Genomic DNA, 13,553 nt, shown 5'->3' with positions numbered 1-13,553 from the left:
GTGACATGTCCGCTGACGTGCAGGACAAGAAAGGAGCATGACGCATACAGCCATTAAGTGATTTCCCAGGAATGCAGGAAAGATTTGCAATTGTCGAAAACGGACAATGCTGGGAGCGGATGCGGCGCCACGTGCACTCGGGTTTCTGAGAAGTAAAACCACTTGTCAGAACCAGCCTGTGGTTTCTTTGCTGAAGAATAGAAATGTACCTCCTCTCCTCGCCGTTCCCAAGCTTTTCCCGCCAACAAGTGATCACGCCCAACGAATGAATGCCGGACCAGTCAGTGCTTCAGACCCTCAGTGCAGTGATGTGTTCGATTGGATGCCGATACCTGAGGGGCGTGCCCTGGATTTGGTTGGTCAGCATCTTCAGAGAGGGGCTGGACATAGGGGGTTTTAAGGACGCTGCAGAGCACGAAATGTCGCTCTGGGCCCTGGGTAAACGGCTCATCCAGTCGCTTCTCGCTATGAACTCTTAACGCTTGCCATTTTGCTGATGTACCCTTCTTTTTCGTGTAAATAATCTTGTAAATAAGCTTCTCAAAGTGCCATTAAACCTGCTTGTACATATTTTACCTACTTCGAAGATTCAATCCTTCATGAACCCCGGAGTCTCTGCACGCTACCAAGTGAAGGCCGGGTCGACATAGCCCCAGCGTCACGACAACTGGTGGCAGCGGTGGGATCTGAATCTACAAGCCACAACATCTGATGACTGGAGGTGGGATCTGAATCTACAAGCCACAACATCTGATGACTGGAGGTGGGATCTGGATCTACAAGCTACAACATCTGGTGATTCGAGGTGGATCAGAATCTACAAGCCACATCTTGTGATCGGAGGTGGCATCTCAAGCAACAAGCAGGCGCAACAATCGGCCAACAAGAGAGCAGCTCGGAACATCGATCGCATGTGTGGGTGAGTGCTTGGCTTTTCTTCTGGTGCGGACCAGGTTCTAGAACAGGGTTAGATTTTAGAACTGGTAAAAAGTGTTGAAACGCCTTTAGGTTTGGTAGTTTGCACAGTTGTTTTGGAAGTAGCCGACACTCGGAGCGATCATGGACCTACAAAAGCTGCAGAAACCGGACCTGTTGCTATTGTGTGAGGAATTGGGAATTGATACAAGTGGTTTGGCACGAAAACCCTTGATTATAAAGGCAATCACTGATTTGGGAGCCGATGATGAGGAGCTCAGTGAAGCATGGAACCTCATCGAACAAAAAAAGGAGGAACAGCTCGGACAGCAGAAAGAGCGAGAAATTGAAATTGAAAGAGAAGCAGAAAGGCTGGAGCTAGAAATTGAGCTCCGGAAATTAGAACTAGAGTTGAGCAAGAGGTCGGGCGATTGTCCCCAGCTAGCGGTACCTCTTCTCAACAAGGAGACAGATTTCAAGATGTCAAAGTACATGCAGCCATATGTGATATCAGGGGATATCGGTCTGTATCTGGCTAACTTTGAGCGAACTTGCGAAAAACTGTCCTTCCAGCGAGACACTTGGTCTCAGAGATTATTGACGGTTCTGCCCTGCGAGGCAGCGGAGGTTGTCGCGCGGCTAAGCAAGGAGGACGCGGACAACTACGAGAAGGTCAAAACTTGCCTTCTGAGAAAGTATAGGCTTAGCGCCGAGGCGTTCAGACAACGTTTTCGGAACGCTACTAAGTCCAGGGACGAGAGTTACCCTGAATTCCTGTACAATTTAAGAGTAAATTTGGGCGAGTGGCTAAAGAGCACAGATTCCTACAGTGATAGGGACGCTGTAGTCGAGCGAATTCTTTTGGAGCAGTTTTATAGCTGCCTCCCAGAAAAAGAAAGAAATTGGTTACAGGACCGAGGCGACATTAAGTCGGCAACTGAAGCTGCCGAACTCATTGAGGAGTACGCTTCGCGCCGACAATTCAGCAACCCAGCAGTGGATAGGCCCCGCAATCCCAAGTTCAGTGTGAATAACCGTCAGAAAAGGCACTTTGCTAGATTTGCAAACGAAGAAAGGAAGGCTTCTTCAGGCAAACGCCCTAGAAAGGACGGCAGTGAGAAAAGTGAGGAAGTGACCAACGCGCAGAACACAAAGAACAAGCTTGGTGCTAGGAAGCCGCTCACATGCTTTAGGTGTAATGAGCAGGGTCACATTGCCGTCAACTGCCGGAAAGAAAAGTTTGCTTTCTCGTATGTCAGTGACTGCGATGAAAATATGCAGCTTTTGGAACCCTACCTGCATGACCTAGTAGTCAACGGGAAGCCTTGCAAGGTACTGCGCGATTCGGCCGCAACGATGGATGTTGTCCATCCGGCGTATGTATCGCCTTCCGACTATACAGGACAGTGTGCATGGATCCGACAGGTAGTTGAGGAACAGAGTGTGTGCTTGCCGATCGCGAACGTGGTCATCGAGGGCCCTTTCGGCGAATTAACAACCGAGGCTGCCGTTTCAGGAAAGCTTCCTAAGTGCTATCCGTATTTGTTCTCCAACAAATCGGACATGCTGCTGCGAAAGAGGGGCATCCTTTTCGGAGACAGAGTTGTGCAAGCCCTAACACGTTCAAAGGCGCGAGAACTAGCTACACTGCTCATACCAGAAAATTCCACAGCGGAGGAAACGGCAGTTAAAACAGTGGTCTATGTGGAAGATAGCGGGTCAGAAAACTTTGAGAGCGAGGCATCTCAAATAAGTCAACTTGAAAGTGAATTTGATGAGACGCGGAATGAGGACGTTCTTGAGAATAACCTCTTGCCGCCAGTGTCTAGTAATCTCACGAGACTTTTAAGTGGAACCCGAGAGGACTTAACTATGGAGCAAGCCAATGATCCCAAGAATAAGCTCGAAGTACAGTGGGAAGGACCTGCTGAAGTCGTTGCAAAGCTTTCTGACACTAACTACGCAGTGAAAATCCCCGATAGGCGTAAAGCAGTGCGCATTTATCATTGCAATCTTATGAAGCCCTATGAGCAGAGGGAAACCATGGTAAATCTAACGTTAAACCTTCCTGAGGAGATTGGGGATAACTTGATTTGCCTCAGCGGAAAAGGAAGCAACGCTCAGGAGCTTCTCAAAAAGACGGAGCAGAGAGGAGAACTAAAGAAATCCCAGCTGTCCGATCTGGGCGAGATAATAACAGAGTTTGAGGCCTGCTTCGTGGACAGGCCAGGCAGAACTGATTTGACTGAGCACGATATTGAGCTGACTTCAGACGTGCCAGTGCGATCAAGGTGCTACCGATTTTCTCCAAGGCAAAGAGAAATTCTGGATAGGGAAGTAACTCGCATGCTGGAATTGGGAGTAATAAAACCCTCGGAAAGCGATTATGCTTCGCCTATGATCTTAGTAGAAGCTCCAGGTAAAGACCCTAGGCCTGTGGTAGACTACCGAAAGCTAAATTCTCTCACCAGGGATCAAGTGTATCCTATTCCGAATATTGAGGAGAGAGTAGAACAGGTCAGTAGAGCGGCATATGTGACTACGCTGGACCTTACTCGAGGATACTGGCAAGTACCGCTCACTGAACGCGCCAGCAGATACGCGGCTTTCGTCACTCCGACGGGCAGCTACCAGCCAACAATGATGAGTTTCGGGCTCAAAAATGCTCCATTTTGTTTTTCCCGACTCATGGATAGGGTTTTAAATGGGTGTGAAACATTCGCGGTGCCTTATTTAGATGACATTGCGGTTTTTTCCGACTCATGGGCGGACCATATGGTACATCTAAGAGCTGTACTGAGCCTTTTGCGTCAAGCTGGACTAACCGTAAAGGCCGAGAAATGTTGCCTGGCAAGGGCGACCGTGGACTACTTGGGTCACAATGTAGGTCAGGGTTTCAGGAAACCCAGCGAGATTAAGATTTCTGCGGTAGCAGACTATCCGCGGCCGAGCACGAAGACGGAAATTCGAGCATTCCTAGGTCTGACTGGGTACTACAATCACTACATCCCAACTATTCAGCTTTGGCTAGCCCTCTGACCGACGCTCTCCGCAAGACAGAACCGACAAATGTAGTCTGGGACGAACAAAAGGAAGCCTCCTTCGTAAACCTGAAGGCTGTGCTGATTAGCCGTCCGGTATTGCGAGCTCCAGACTATGGCCGAGAATTCACGGTCCAGTGTGATGCCAGTGATCGAGGGTTAGGTGCTGTTCTCTGCCAGAGAGATGACGACGGTAATGAGCACCCCGTGCTCTACCTGAGCAGAAAACTGAGTTCTAGAGAGAGAGCTTATTGCGCGTCAGAGAAAGAATGCGCTTGCATTGTATGGGCCATTCAAAAATTGCAGTGCTATCTTGGAGGGGCCAAATTCACCGTAGAGACGGACCATTGTCCCCTGGCTTGGCTGCAAACTGCGACATCGAAGAACAGTCGCCTTCTTAGGTGGAGCTTGATTTTACAGCAGTACAATTTTGAAATAAGATACAAAAAGGGGAAGTTAAATGGGAATGCGGACGCGCTTAGCCGCTCTTTCTAAGCGGTCCGAGATGTTCCTCACCATGTATCCAAATTGATAATCAGGTTTTTTTTTTTTTTTTCGTGCGCTTGTATATGTGTGGCTATGTAAAGCAGCACGTTTGGTTTTCTAGGAATACGTGGGTCCCGAACGTCTTGAGAGTGGGCTTTTCTCGAACAACAATGGCAGTTTTCTTTTAACCTGGTCTCTTCAGACGGGAGCCGAGTGCTTGCTTCGACATGTGGTTGAGTTTCAGACAGCTCGAGCAATTTGGCCTACAACAATCAAGACAACGCGACAAGCAACAGCGAGCTTCAAGCGTTCACGTGCAGACCATTAAGTCGTCTCTTCATGCAGCAGCTGGGACTGCTGCCCTCCGAGACTCTTCTGGCGGGGGAGGAGGCTGTTACGACCAAGCATCCGCATTTGCGCGCTCTATTGTTCGCCTGTGGGCATGAATAAGTGCTGTGGAAATGTGGTGATGGTCCAATGGCTCTAAGTGAGCCTGTTTCCAGGAATCCTGTTTTGTAAGCCTGTTTTGCTTTGTGGACAACCTGCAAATGCCAAATTGACCCTGTCAAGAGAACGTCTGGAAAAACACAAAGAAACGTCCCCCTGCGGGAAATGCAGGAAGTGCTTTCTTTCTTTTGTTCACCCTTCCAGTCGATAAGCCCTATCGTCCAGTGAGGAATGCCTACTTTCCAAAGGAGACGACAGAGTGACATGTCCGCTGACGTGCAGGACAAGAAAGGAGCATGACGCATACAGCCATTAAGTGATTTCCCAGGAATGCAGGAAAGATTTGCAATTGTCGAAAACGGACAATGCTGGGAGCGGATGCGGCGCCACGTGCACTCGGGTTTCTGAGAAGTAAAACCACTTGTCAGAACCAGCCTGTGGTTTCTTTGCTGAAGAATAGAAATGTACCTCCTCTCCTCGCCGTTCCCAAGCTTTTCCCGCCAACAAGTGATCACGCCCAACGAATGAATGCCGGACCAGTCAGTGCTTCAGACCCTCAGTGCAGTGATGTGTTCGATTGGATGCCGATACCTGAGGGGCGTGCCCTGGATTTGGTTGGTCAGCATCTTCAGAGAGGGGCTGGACATAGGGGGTTTTAAGGACGCTGCAGAGCACGAAATGTCGCTCTGGGCCCTGGGTAAACGGCTCATCCAGTCGCTTCTCGCTATGAACTCTTAACGCTTGCCATTTTGCTGATGTACCCTTCTTTTTCGTGTAAATAATCTTGTAAATAAGCTTCTCAAAGTGCCATTAAACCTGCTTGTACATATTTTACCTACTTCGAAGATTCAATCCTTCATGAACCCCGGAGTCTCTGCACGCTACCAAGTGAAGGCCGGGTCGACATAGCCCCAGCGTCACGACAAGGAGCCGTAGTGGAGGACTCCGGAAATTTTGACCACCTGGGGTTCTTTAACGTGCACTGACATCGCACAGCACACGGACGCCTCTTCGTTTCGCCTCCATCGAAACGCAGCCGCTGAGGTCGGATTCGAGCCCGGGTGCTCCGGCACAGTAGTCGGGCGTCTTACCACTGCACCACCCCGGCGGGGCAAAGTCTCGCGTTTGGAAGATTCAGAAGTGCGTCAAGGGTATAAATGTCGCATTGTTTAGCACACTTATTTATTTATTTATTTTTATTTATTTATTAAATTTTATTTATTTATTCATACTGTCCGCATGAGTCAAGATAGGAGTTGCTGGATATGTACAATAACAATATTACATACATGAAGAAAAAAGAAACGATAAAACTATGCAGTTCATTGGTACTTGCATGTACAAAACACACCATTTTACAAGAAACACGTACAGCCTTAATTACCATAGAACAGTACATGCGATAACTACTCTTGGTTACCCGAGTAAATTGCACAGCATACCAGGAAATCATCATACCGTTAACAAGTACTTCGTCAAAACATTTCCAAACGCTGTAAGTACAGTGGTACTGTAAGTTCGGTAAGAATGACAACAGCGCGCTTCCTGCGATTGGAGATTCGGAGGTCATCGCGGATGAGCTTTGCAAGAGCGCCGAGACAGGAAAGATGACGAGAAAGATGGCGAACGGATATACCCCGATAGATAACGGCCTTTTCCCTTGTGACCAATTTGGCGATAAAACATCCAAATACAATTCTCATCCTCATCACCTCGCCGTCAATGTTACTTGCGGCCCTACAAGTAACATTGCAAACAAGCAAGTAAGTGCTAAAATTTAAAAGTTTATAGTCAGAAAATGCTGCTTTACTCATTTTACCTTCAAGATACTCTTTTGAAGAACTACTATCTCTTGCCGTGAACATCCTGTGCTGCAATGTGCATATCGCCCTTGTATCCATATGCTCCTCGAAATAGGTCGTCCCTGGTTGCACCCATGTCGTTTGGATATTTATTTCTGGTTAGGAAAATTTTATTCCAAAGCTGATTTGTGAGTTTACATGAGTTTAAACTCATGTTTGCATAATCATCTTTATTTTTTTTTTATTTTTTTTTTTTTTTACCTGGTAGAGGCTTTGCTGATGCATACATTCCTCCCGCTGGACTGAATGTGGATGGCTGGTAGCGAGCCTCTTCTACGTAGCCTTCTTCGTCTTCATCCAGCTTGTCTTTGCTGGAGTCACTGCCCCCAATGTCCAGATCTTTGAGGATCTCTTTGGGTACTGCAGAGGAAAGCAAAACAGCTACTTTCCTGTTCGAAACTACAGCAATCAACACATAACAGAAAAATATTCAAAAGGGGTATAAATTCCGCTCATCCACAGCGATTTAAAAAAAAAAAAAAAAGCAGGCCGAAAAAAAAAGTTGTAAACAAACAATTTTAGATCAAATATTTTTCATGGAATAGATCAAATTTCATAAGCAACGTAGCCAGATTAAAAATGACCTGACAATGCGTTTTAAAATCGTCCTAGATATAACATATTTTGTAAGGAGGTTTACAATGTACTTGATTACGCATCTATGGAATGTAGACTTGTATTCTCATTTCCATTGTGGCCTGTGTTGAACTGAACCGCTGTTTACCATATAAATTGGATAAGAAGTACACATTTAATTTTTAAAAGGTGCAAGGCATCTAGCCTACCTAAAATACGTCTTCTTCTTCTTTTTTTTTTTTTTTTTTTTTTTTTTTTTTTTTTTTTTTTTTTTTTTTTACTGCGCTTATGTACTGGAAACTTCATGCACCGAATGGAGGACTATAAATAAATGGAATAAATTAAACATTTAACATTTAGGGGACACGTCGAAATTACATGAAGGTAGAATTTGGTACAGAGACGATCCTTAATGCCCCCAAATGTCTTTCGATGGAGGCGAAATGAAGAGGCTTCCGTGTGCTGTGCGACGTCAGTACACGTTAATTATCCCCAACGTGGTCGAAACTACTCTGAAGCCCTCCAATACGGCACCTCTTTCTCTGTTTCCACTCTCACTCCCATCTTCCTCCTATCCCTTACAGCGCGGTCAGGTGTCCACAAATGAAGTGTGACAGATACTGCACCTTTTCCTTCCTCTGAACAAATTATTATTATTATTATTATTATTATTATTATTATTATTATTATTATTATTATTATTATTATTATTATTATTATTATTATTATTATAAATGCGTAAGCACTGCATGGCTATGAAGGCAATAACTTCGAGGGATATCGTGTGTCCACGTCAACGCATAGCGGGGCTAAAGTGAAAGGCGGTAAAATGGTGGCCGCGCTCAGGTAATGGCGTCATATTTCAACGAAACTTATTTAATTGAGAAGCGGTTAAAGTCGGGAGTGGCTGCGGGAGGGGCTCAAATTAGGCTCGAGGTGTTTGCCCACCTCCCGAGCAAGCCACCATAAAGATATATTAATAGAGCATCATTGTGGCCACTACTACACTAAATTAAGCTGAAAAAGATTAAAAAAGTAACTCAAACTCTCGTAGAGCCATTTAAACCTCACCCCATGCGCTTACCTGAGCTATTCTTATTACAGAGTCGCTAAAGCTGAGGACTGGAGACTCAACACTCAATGAAATTTTTTTCTTTATTCTCCAGGAGTTGCGTAAATTATACTAGGTAGTCTTATGAAGTATTTTTTTTTCTTCTTTTTCACTCACATAGAGCATGATGCAGAGGTAACAAAACTATCATGCAAGAGCCTTTTAGAACTGGCGCTCAAATAAGAGTCAAGAGGCTGCCGCGATCGCCCTGCCATCTGTCTATAGATTGCGCAAAAGGAAAAAATTGAAGACTGGTGACGCCATCTGCTGACTGCTCAAAAAAGCATTCGAAATGGCGCATTATTTAAACTCACCCTTCATAGTTGTGTTTTCTCCGTGACAAGTTCGTAGATCGCTGTTTGTTTGTTTGTTTGTTTGTTTGTTTGTTTGTTTGTTTGTTTGTTTGTTTGTTTGTTTGTTTGTTTGTTTGTTTGTTTGTTTGTTTGTTTGTTTGTTTGTTTGTTTGTTTGTTTGTTTGTTTTGTCCTAGATGAAGTTTAAACATGGAGTTTTCTATTCCTCTTTACCCATGACAACACACCCAAGCATAAAGTGAGCGACCGTTATGTTAGGGCAGGTTTCGGCTAGGTACTGCGTTGGGGTGAATATAGCGCGCACAAATCTCTCACGTCATAAGAAGATGAATGAAGAGAGTGGGGAATTTGGAAAGTGGTGAGAATGAAGGAAGAAATACTCTCGTAGTAGAGCGCTGCGGAATAATTTCTACAGTAGTCTATTAGTCCTTTAAAATAGCTCTGACATCAATGGAAGCAAAGAGTTAAAAGGGGCCGCTGTGGTGTGTGATGTCACATTGTAAGTTGGGAATTCCATGTGTCTTCAAGCCATGCACGTGCTATGAGGGAAGCTGTAGTAAAGGGCTCAGGACTAGTATATGGGGTAATTTAGTGTGTGCTGACATCTCGGAGTACACATGTATTTTGCTTCCTATTTTATTGTTATTTCTTCCTCTTGATTACGGCGGCCGTATTTTTTATTTTAGGTCGTTTGTAGCTCTAAATTAGTAAGTTGTTTCTCAACGCCGTTTCAAAATCGGCCAAAATTCAAATACATAAAAACATTATGATGATGACTGGTTCACAGGAAGGGAAAGGCGCAGTATCTGTCACACTTACTCTGTGGACACCTGAACCATAAAAACATTAACTTTGATCTGAATTTAAAAATAAACAACTCCTTCGATCCTTACGACATTTGGCCAGGTCGCTGGCTGAGCACTGATTGTCTGACTGATTGCCGAGGTGTTTGACGTCATGAGGCCACATGACATGGTCAAGTTTACAGGCAATGAACGCGCTGGCTGTGGTTGCATTCACAACCTCGTATAAAAGGTAAAATAAAAACAAAATATTGGAAAAACGGCAAATATTTCGCGCTGCAACGAAAGAAACCCTTTAGCAACAACACTGCCTCTTATGCCCACCGCATTTCACTCTCAAGCTCACTTGAGAGACCCCAAAACGGTTCAAGGCGTTAATTTATCGTAGCGGAGACTATCTAGCATTGGCGTGCACCGTATTGCAGGACGTCCTATGCGCTCGTGGCAGGTGTAGAGCAAGGTATGTCCCAGCACCGCTGGCATATTCACGTACCGCAGGTGTAGACGACCTTGAGGAAGAGGCGCGAGTCCTTGTGGCAGCTCGGGTTACCGAAGGTGCCCATGTCTGCGGCCACCGTGCACTTGCGGCGCCCGTGACATGTCGTCAGCACCGTCTCAGTCGCGTAGCTTACTTGGCACTCTGCAATTGAGTATTCAGAAAAGGGCAGTTGCATACGCTTGTGTTCAACGTGTGTCCCTGAAGAGCAAAGATATCTGAACCTTTCCCACACTTCAACATCTTGAAGAAATGGGTGACGATCCAAGCATTCATATCACAGTCACGGACCGTTCATTTTTGCTTGTGTTTACTTAATAAGGTTGTTCATTTTCCATTTTTGTAGTTGTGCAATTCTCGCTCCCCTCCCCTCCCCTGCCCACCCACGTACACCCGTAATCGTGGGCCCTTGGGAGTGTTTCCATATAAAAACTAATAAGTAAATTTTCTTGAGTGTACATACATTCACAAAAGAAGAACCCGGAAGAAGCAAAACACTTTCAAATATAAAAATTTTGCGCTGCGCTCGTTTTCATACCGGAATTATTGCGGCAGTGTCCCTTCTATAGAACGCATTTAGAGATCTCTCAGAGAGTGTATGGACTGCAGATTAAAAATTTTGAATGAAGAGAACTCATAGACGGCTACAAATATGAGTCAAGCGCGACGCTACACAAGCTTTAAAGCAGAAGCTCACAAGCGATCTCATTTTGTCCGTGAGTGCCTACCAGGCTGTCATGCTGGCACGCGCCGTTCAAAACTATCTAAACTGCATGCATGAAATCATGACTAATGTACGCTAAGGTAAAGTTCTTCTTGGGATACCTTATGCTCAGTAGCTTGCTTTGTAGCAAAGCACTGTCACAGCGTTGCCATCACAGCACTGTAACGAAATGAGTACTTGTCAGTTAGGTGGCAATCAAATATTCTTCTGTCTTTGCGACTGCATAACTTCCGAATAAAGCAGATCTCACGCAGTCATCGATATTTCTTTGGACAGAGGCACATAAATATACGCATAGGTCCATCTGCGCCAGCCAAAGCAACTTTCTTGTGCGCACAGCACACAGGTCTAGATGCAGCTGTAATTAAAATGTAAGGAATGTAAATATGAGCAAAGTATAAATAAGCACAGCGGCCAACTAAAACAATGCCGTGCGCTGCTTGATGGCCGCGATTTTCTTCATGCAGGTGTTCTTTTCGAAGCCTTAAGTTTACCATCTGCTGTCTAATTTTTATTTTACTTATATTTATTATTATAACTTGCTGCCACGCGAACAAATTAAGTCTAATATATATAGACAAATTCTGCCCACAATAGGAGGCATGTATGTACATGTTGAAAAGCGTTGTACGAATGCAGGAGTCAATTGAGACCCACCTGAGAGTTTGGCGTCCTGCCTCTGTGGGCACTCGGGCACGCCTCTCTCAGTGCCACCGAAGTTTGCCGAGTAGATGACGATGCGCAGGTTCTTGTGACAGCGTAGGTTGAGCACGTCGTTCTCGCACACTATCCGGTTAGAGAACGTGGCTGCGAAAGAAGAACTGGGCTCTAGCACATTGTTTACGAAATAATAGAATTTTGAACAGAGCACGACACGTTGCGACATTATGTAGCGCAAGTACTTCGACTACAACAAAACATGATAAACTGTTTGTTATAGCGGGAAAACGCGCGCTTACACGGTGGCATGCGTAAAAACTTTCCGCTTCTGAAGTTAAACATTCTGGTTTATTTAGGCAGAGCATACTGTAGCCAAAATGACTGTTTAATGACACTAATACGCAAGTGTTCAGAAAAATAACAACTATGCTTGATCAGCGACACCTGTACGCCACTAAATAAAGCACCATGACTACAACTCCATTCTGCATGCTCCAAGAAGATGCAAGTCATATCGTTGCTTAAAGTTTTATTCCAAGCGCGATTATACAAAAAAAAAAAAAAATGGTGTACGCGCCTGCTCTTGGAGCCAATGCACGTGCAAGCGACACTGCATGCGTTAAGTTGGAGTGAATTGTTGAAAGCTGATTTTAAAAAGTGGCTCTAAAGTAGTTGTAATAAATACTATGTGCCCATACAAATTTCTACCTTCAAGATAAATATGGCTTGCGTTAGAGCTCAAAACTAATTTTTAAATTTCACGCAGTGTTCTTTTTTTTATTTATATCACTTTCCTTAACATCTACAGAATGCATGTTCCCATTTGTTTTATAAAAACCGGCACAGCTATGTTACAAAGCCATGGTTAAAATTATGTACCTTAAGCAAAAACGTACAACTAATTTTTTCAATGTTTGTAGCTTTTCTTTTCTGAGATTCAGTTGGCCAGCCCGTTAGCAGCAGCTAACAAGTTAGTGAAATAGTTACGGAATCTAGGCGTCGGCTTTGAATTAGGAACTGCGCTGAGATAAAAATGCATGACACGGTCATTCAAATGCTTTACATTCACCCTGTGAGCTCCTTGATGATCTTGCTACTGCACTGCAAGTCATATAGGGGAAGGAACAAGAATGTGAACATAGAAACAAGCCAACGGAACATATTACAAGTAAGAGAAATGGAAATGCACCTTAGTTTTAATGAAAGGGCGCCTTAGCAAAACGTAGCGTACATCGTGAAGTGAGCGCGGCCCCCCAAATAGGGCGCAAGGCACCATGCACTCACTGGGTCGGCACTTGTAGGCGACCTCGGCGTACTTGTGCACCCCGGGACACGGGTCCACCATGAACGACTTGGCGTCCGTCTTGACCGTGCACTCTTCTTTCTCCCTGCAGGCTGCCTCGACCACCTGTGGACGGATTCGGAAGCCGCCCCCCTCAGTTCCCATTCGATTGGCTCGCAAGAACAGCGGCCTATTTGCCGCCAGCAAGAAGCTACGCGACCGGGTGTATATCCTAGGAACTTAAAATTAGAGTTGCCGTGACTGGAATAAACGAGGACAGTGATGTACCAGGATGCAGAGTAGAGCTTCTCAACCACAAACTGCATGGAAGTTATCGTCTTTACTTCCCTTGCTTCATTTTGCCTTTTATACGTGAACTCGACATAGTCGGGTCGAGTAAAAAACCGCTGTCGGGTTCACGTATATGCAGTCGGGCCGAGTAAAGTAGGCGGCAGAGCGAGTTGAGTTAACTCTCCTGTGGGGGATGGGTTAACTCGCTTGACCAGCTTTGTCTAAAAAACATGTAAACGCTGTGCGAGTCAGGGAGTCGAGTTATGGGGAACTCTGGGATTAAAAAGCTTCCGGCGCGGCTAGGAGCGTCAGCGAAACTGAATTCTTTCTAGCTTTCATCAATGATATAAAATGATAAGTGAGGCTCTAGATAGTAAAAGACAACGGAACCAAACACGAACAGGAAGCTTGCGAAGCTTCGGAATGCTAGGGACCACATGCATTCGGGCATACAAAACAACTGAAGGGACGCTAGAGACCACGCGGTACAACAGTAGCCGCCACCTCTACTGACTCAGTGTGGGTTTTTGAACAATTGCTCTACCA

General features: G+C 45.2%; 1 protein-coding gene across 2 annotated transcripts in view; it reads right to left on the bottom strand.

The window, feature by feature from the left end:
- LOC146207696 (protein eva-1 homolog C-like) overlaps window positions 1-13,553 on the bottom strand; it is a 270,089-nt gene that overhangs the window by 15,514 nt on the left and 241,022 nt on the right. For both annotated transcript variants that reach the window (XM_084589788.1, XM_084589782.1), the window contains exons 3-6: window positions 12,719-12,842; window positions 11,432-11,581; window positions 10,048-10,194; window positions 6,953-7,111 (exon numbers count right to left, since the gene is read on the bottom strand). In XM_084589788.1, coding sequence (XP_084445914.1) covers window positions 6,953-7,111; window positions 10,048-10,194; window positions 11,432-11,581; window positions 12,719-12,842 — 580 coding nt within the window. The remainder of the gene's footprint in view (window positions 1-6,952; window positions 7,112-10,047; window positions 10,195-11,431; window positions 11,582-12,718; window positions 12,843-13,553) is intronic.

Source organism: Amblyomma maculatum, chromosome 1 (assembly GCF_055883805.1).
Source record: "Amblyomma maculatum isolate TAMU_Amacu chromosome 1, ASM5588380v1, whole genome shotgun sequence".
NCBI lineage: Eukaryota > Metazoa > Arthropoda > Arachnida > Ixodida > Ixodidae > Amblyomma > Amblyomma maculatum.
Note: the sequence above shows the minus strand (reverse complement) of the source record. Positions and strands in the feature narration are given on the sequence as shown.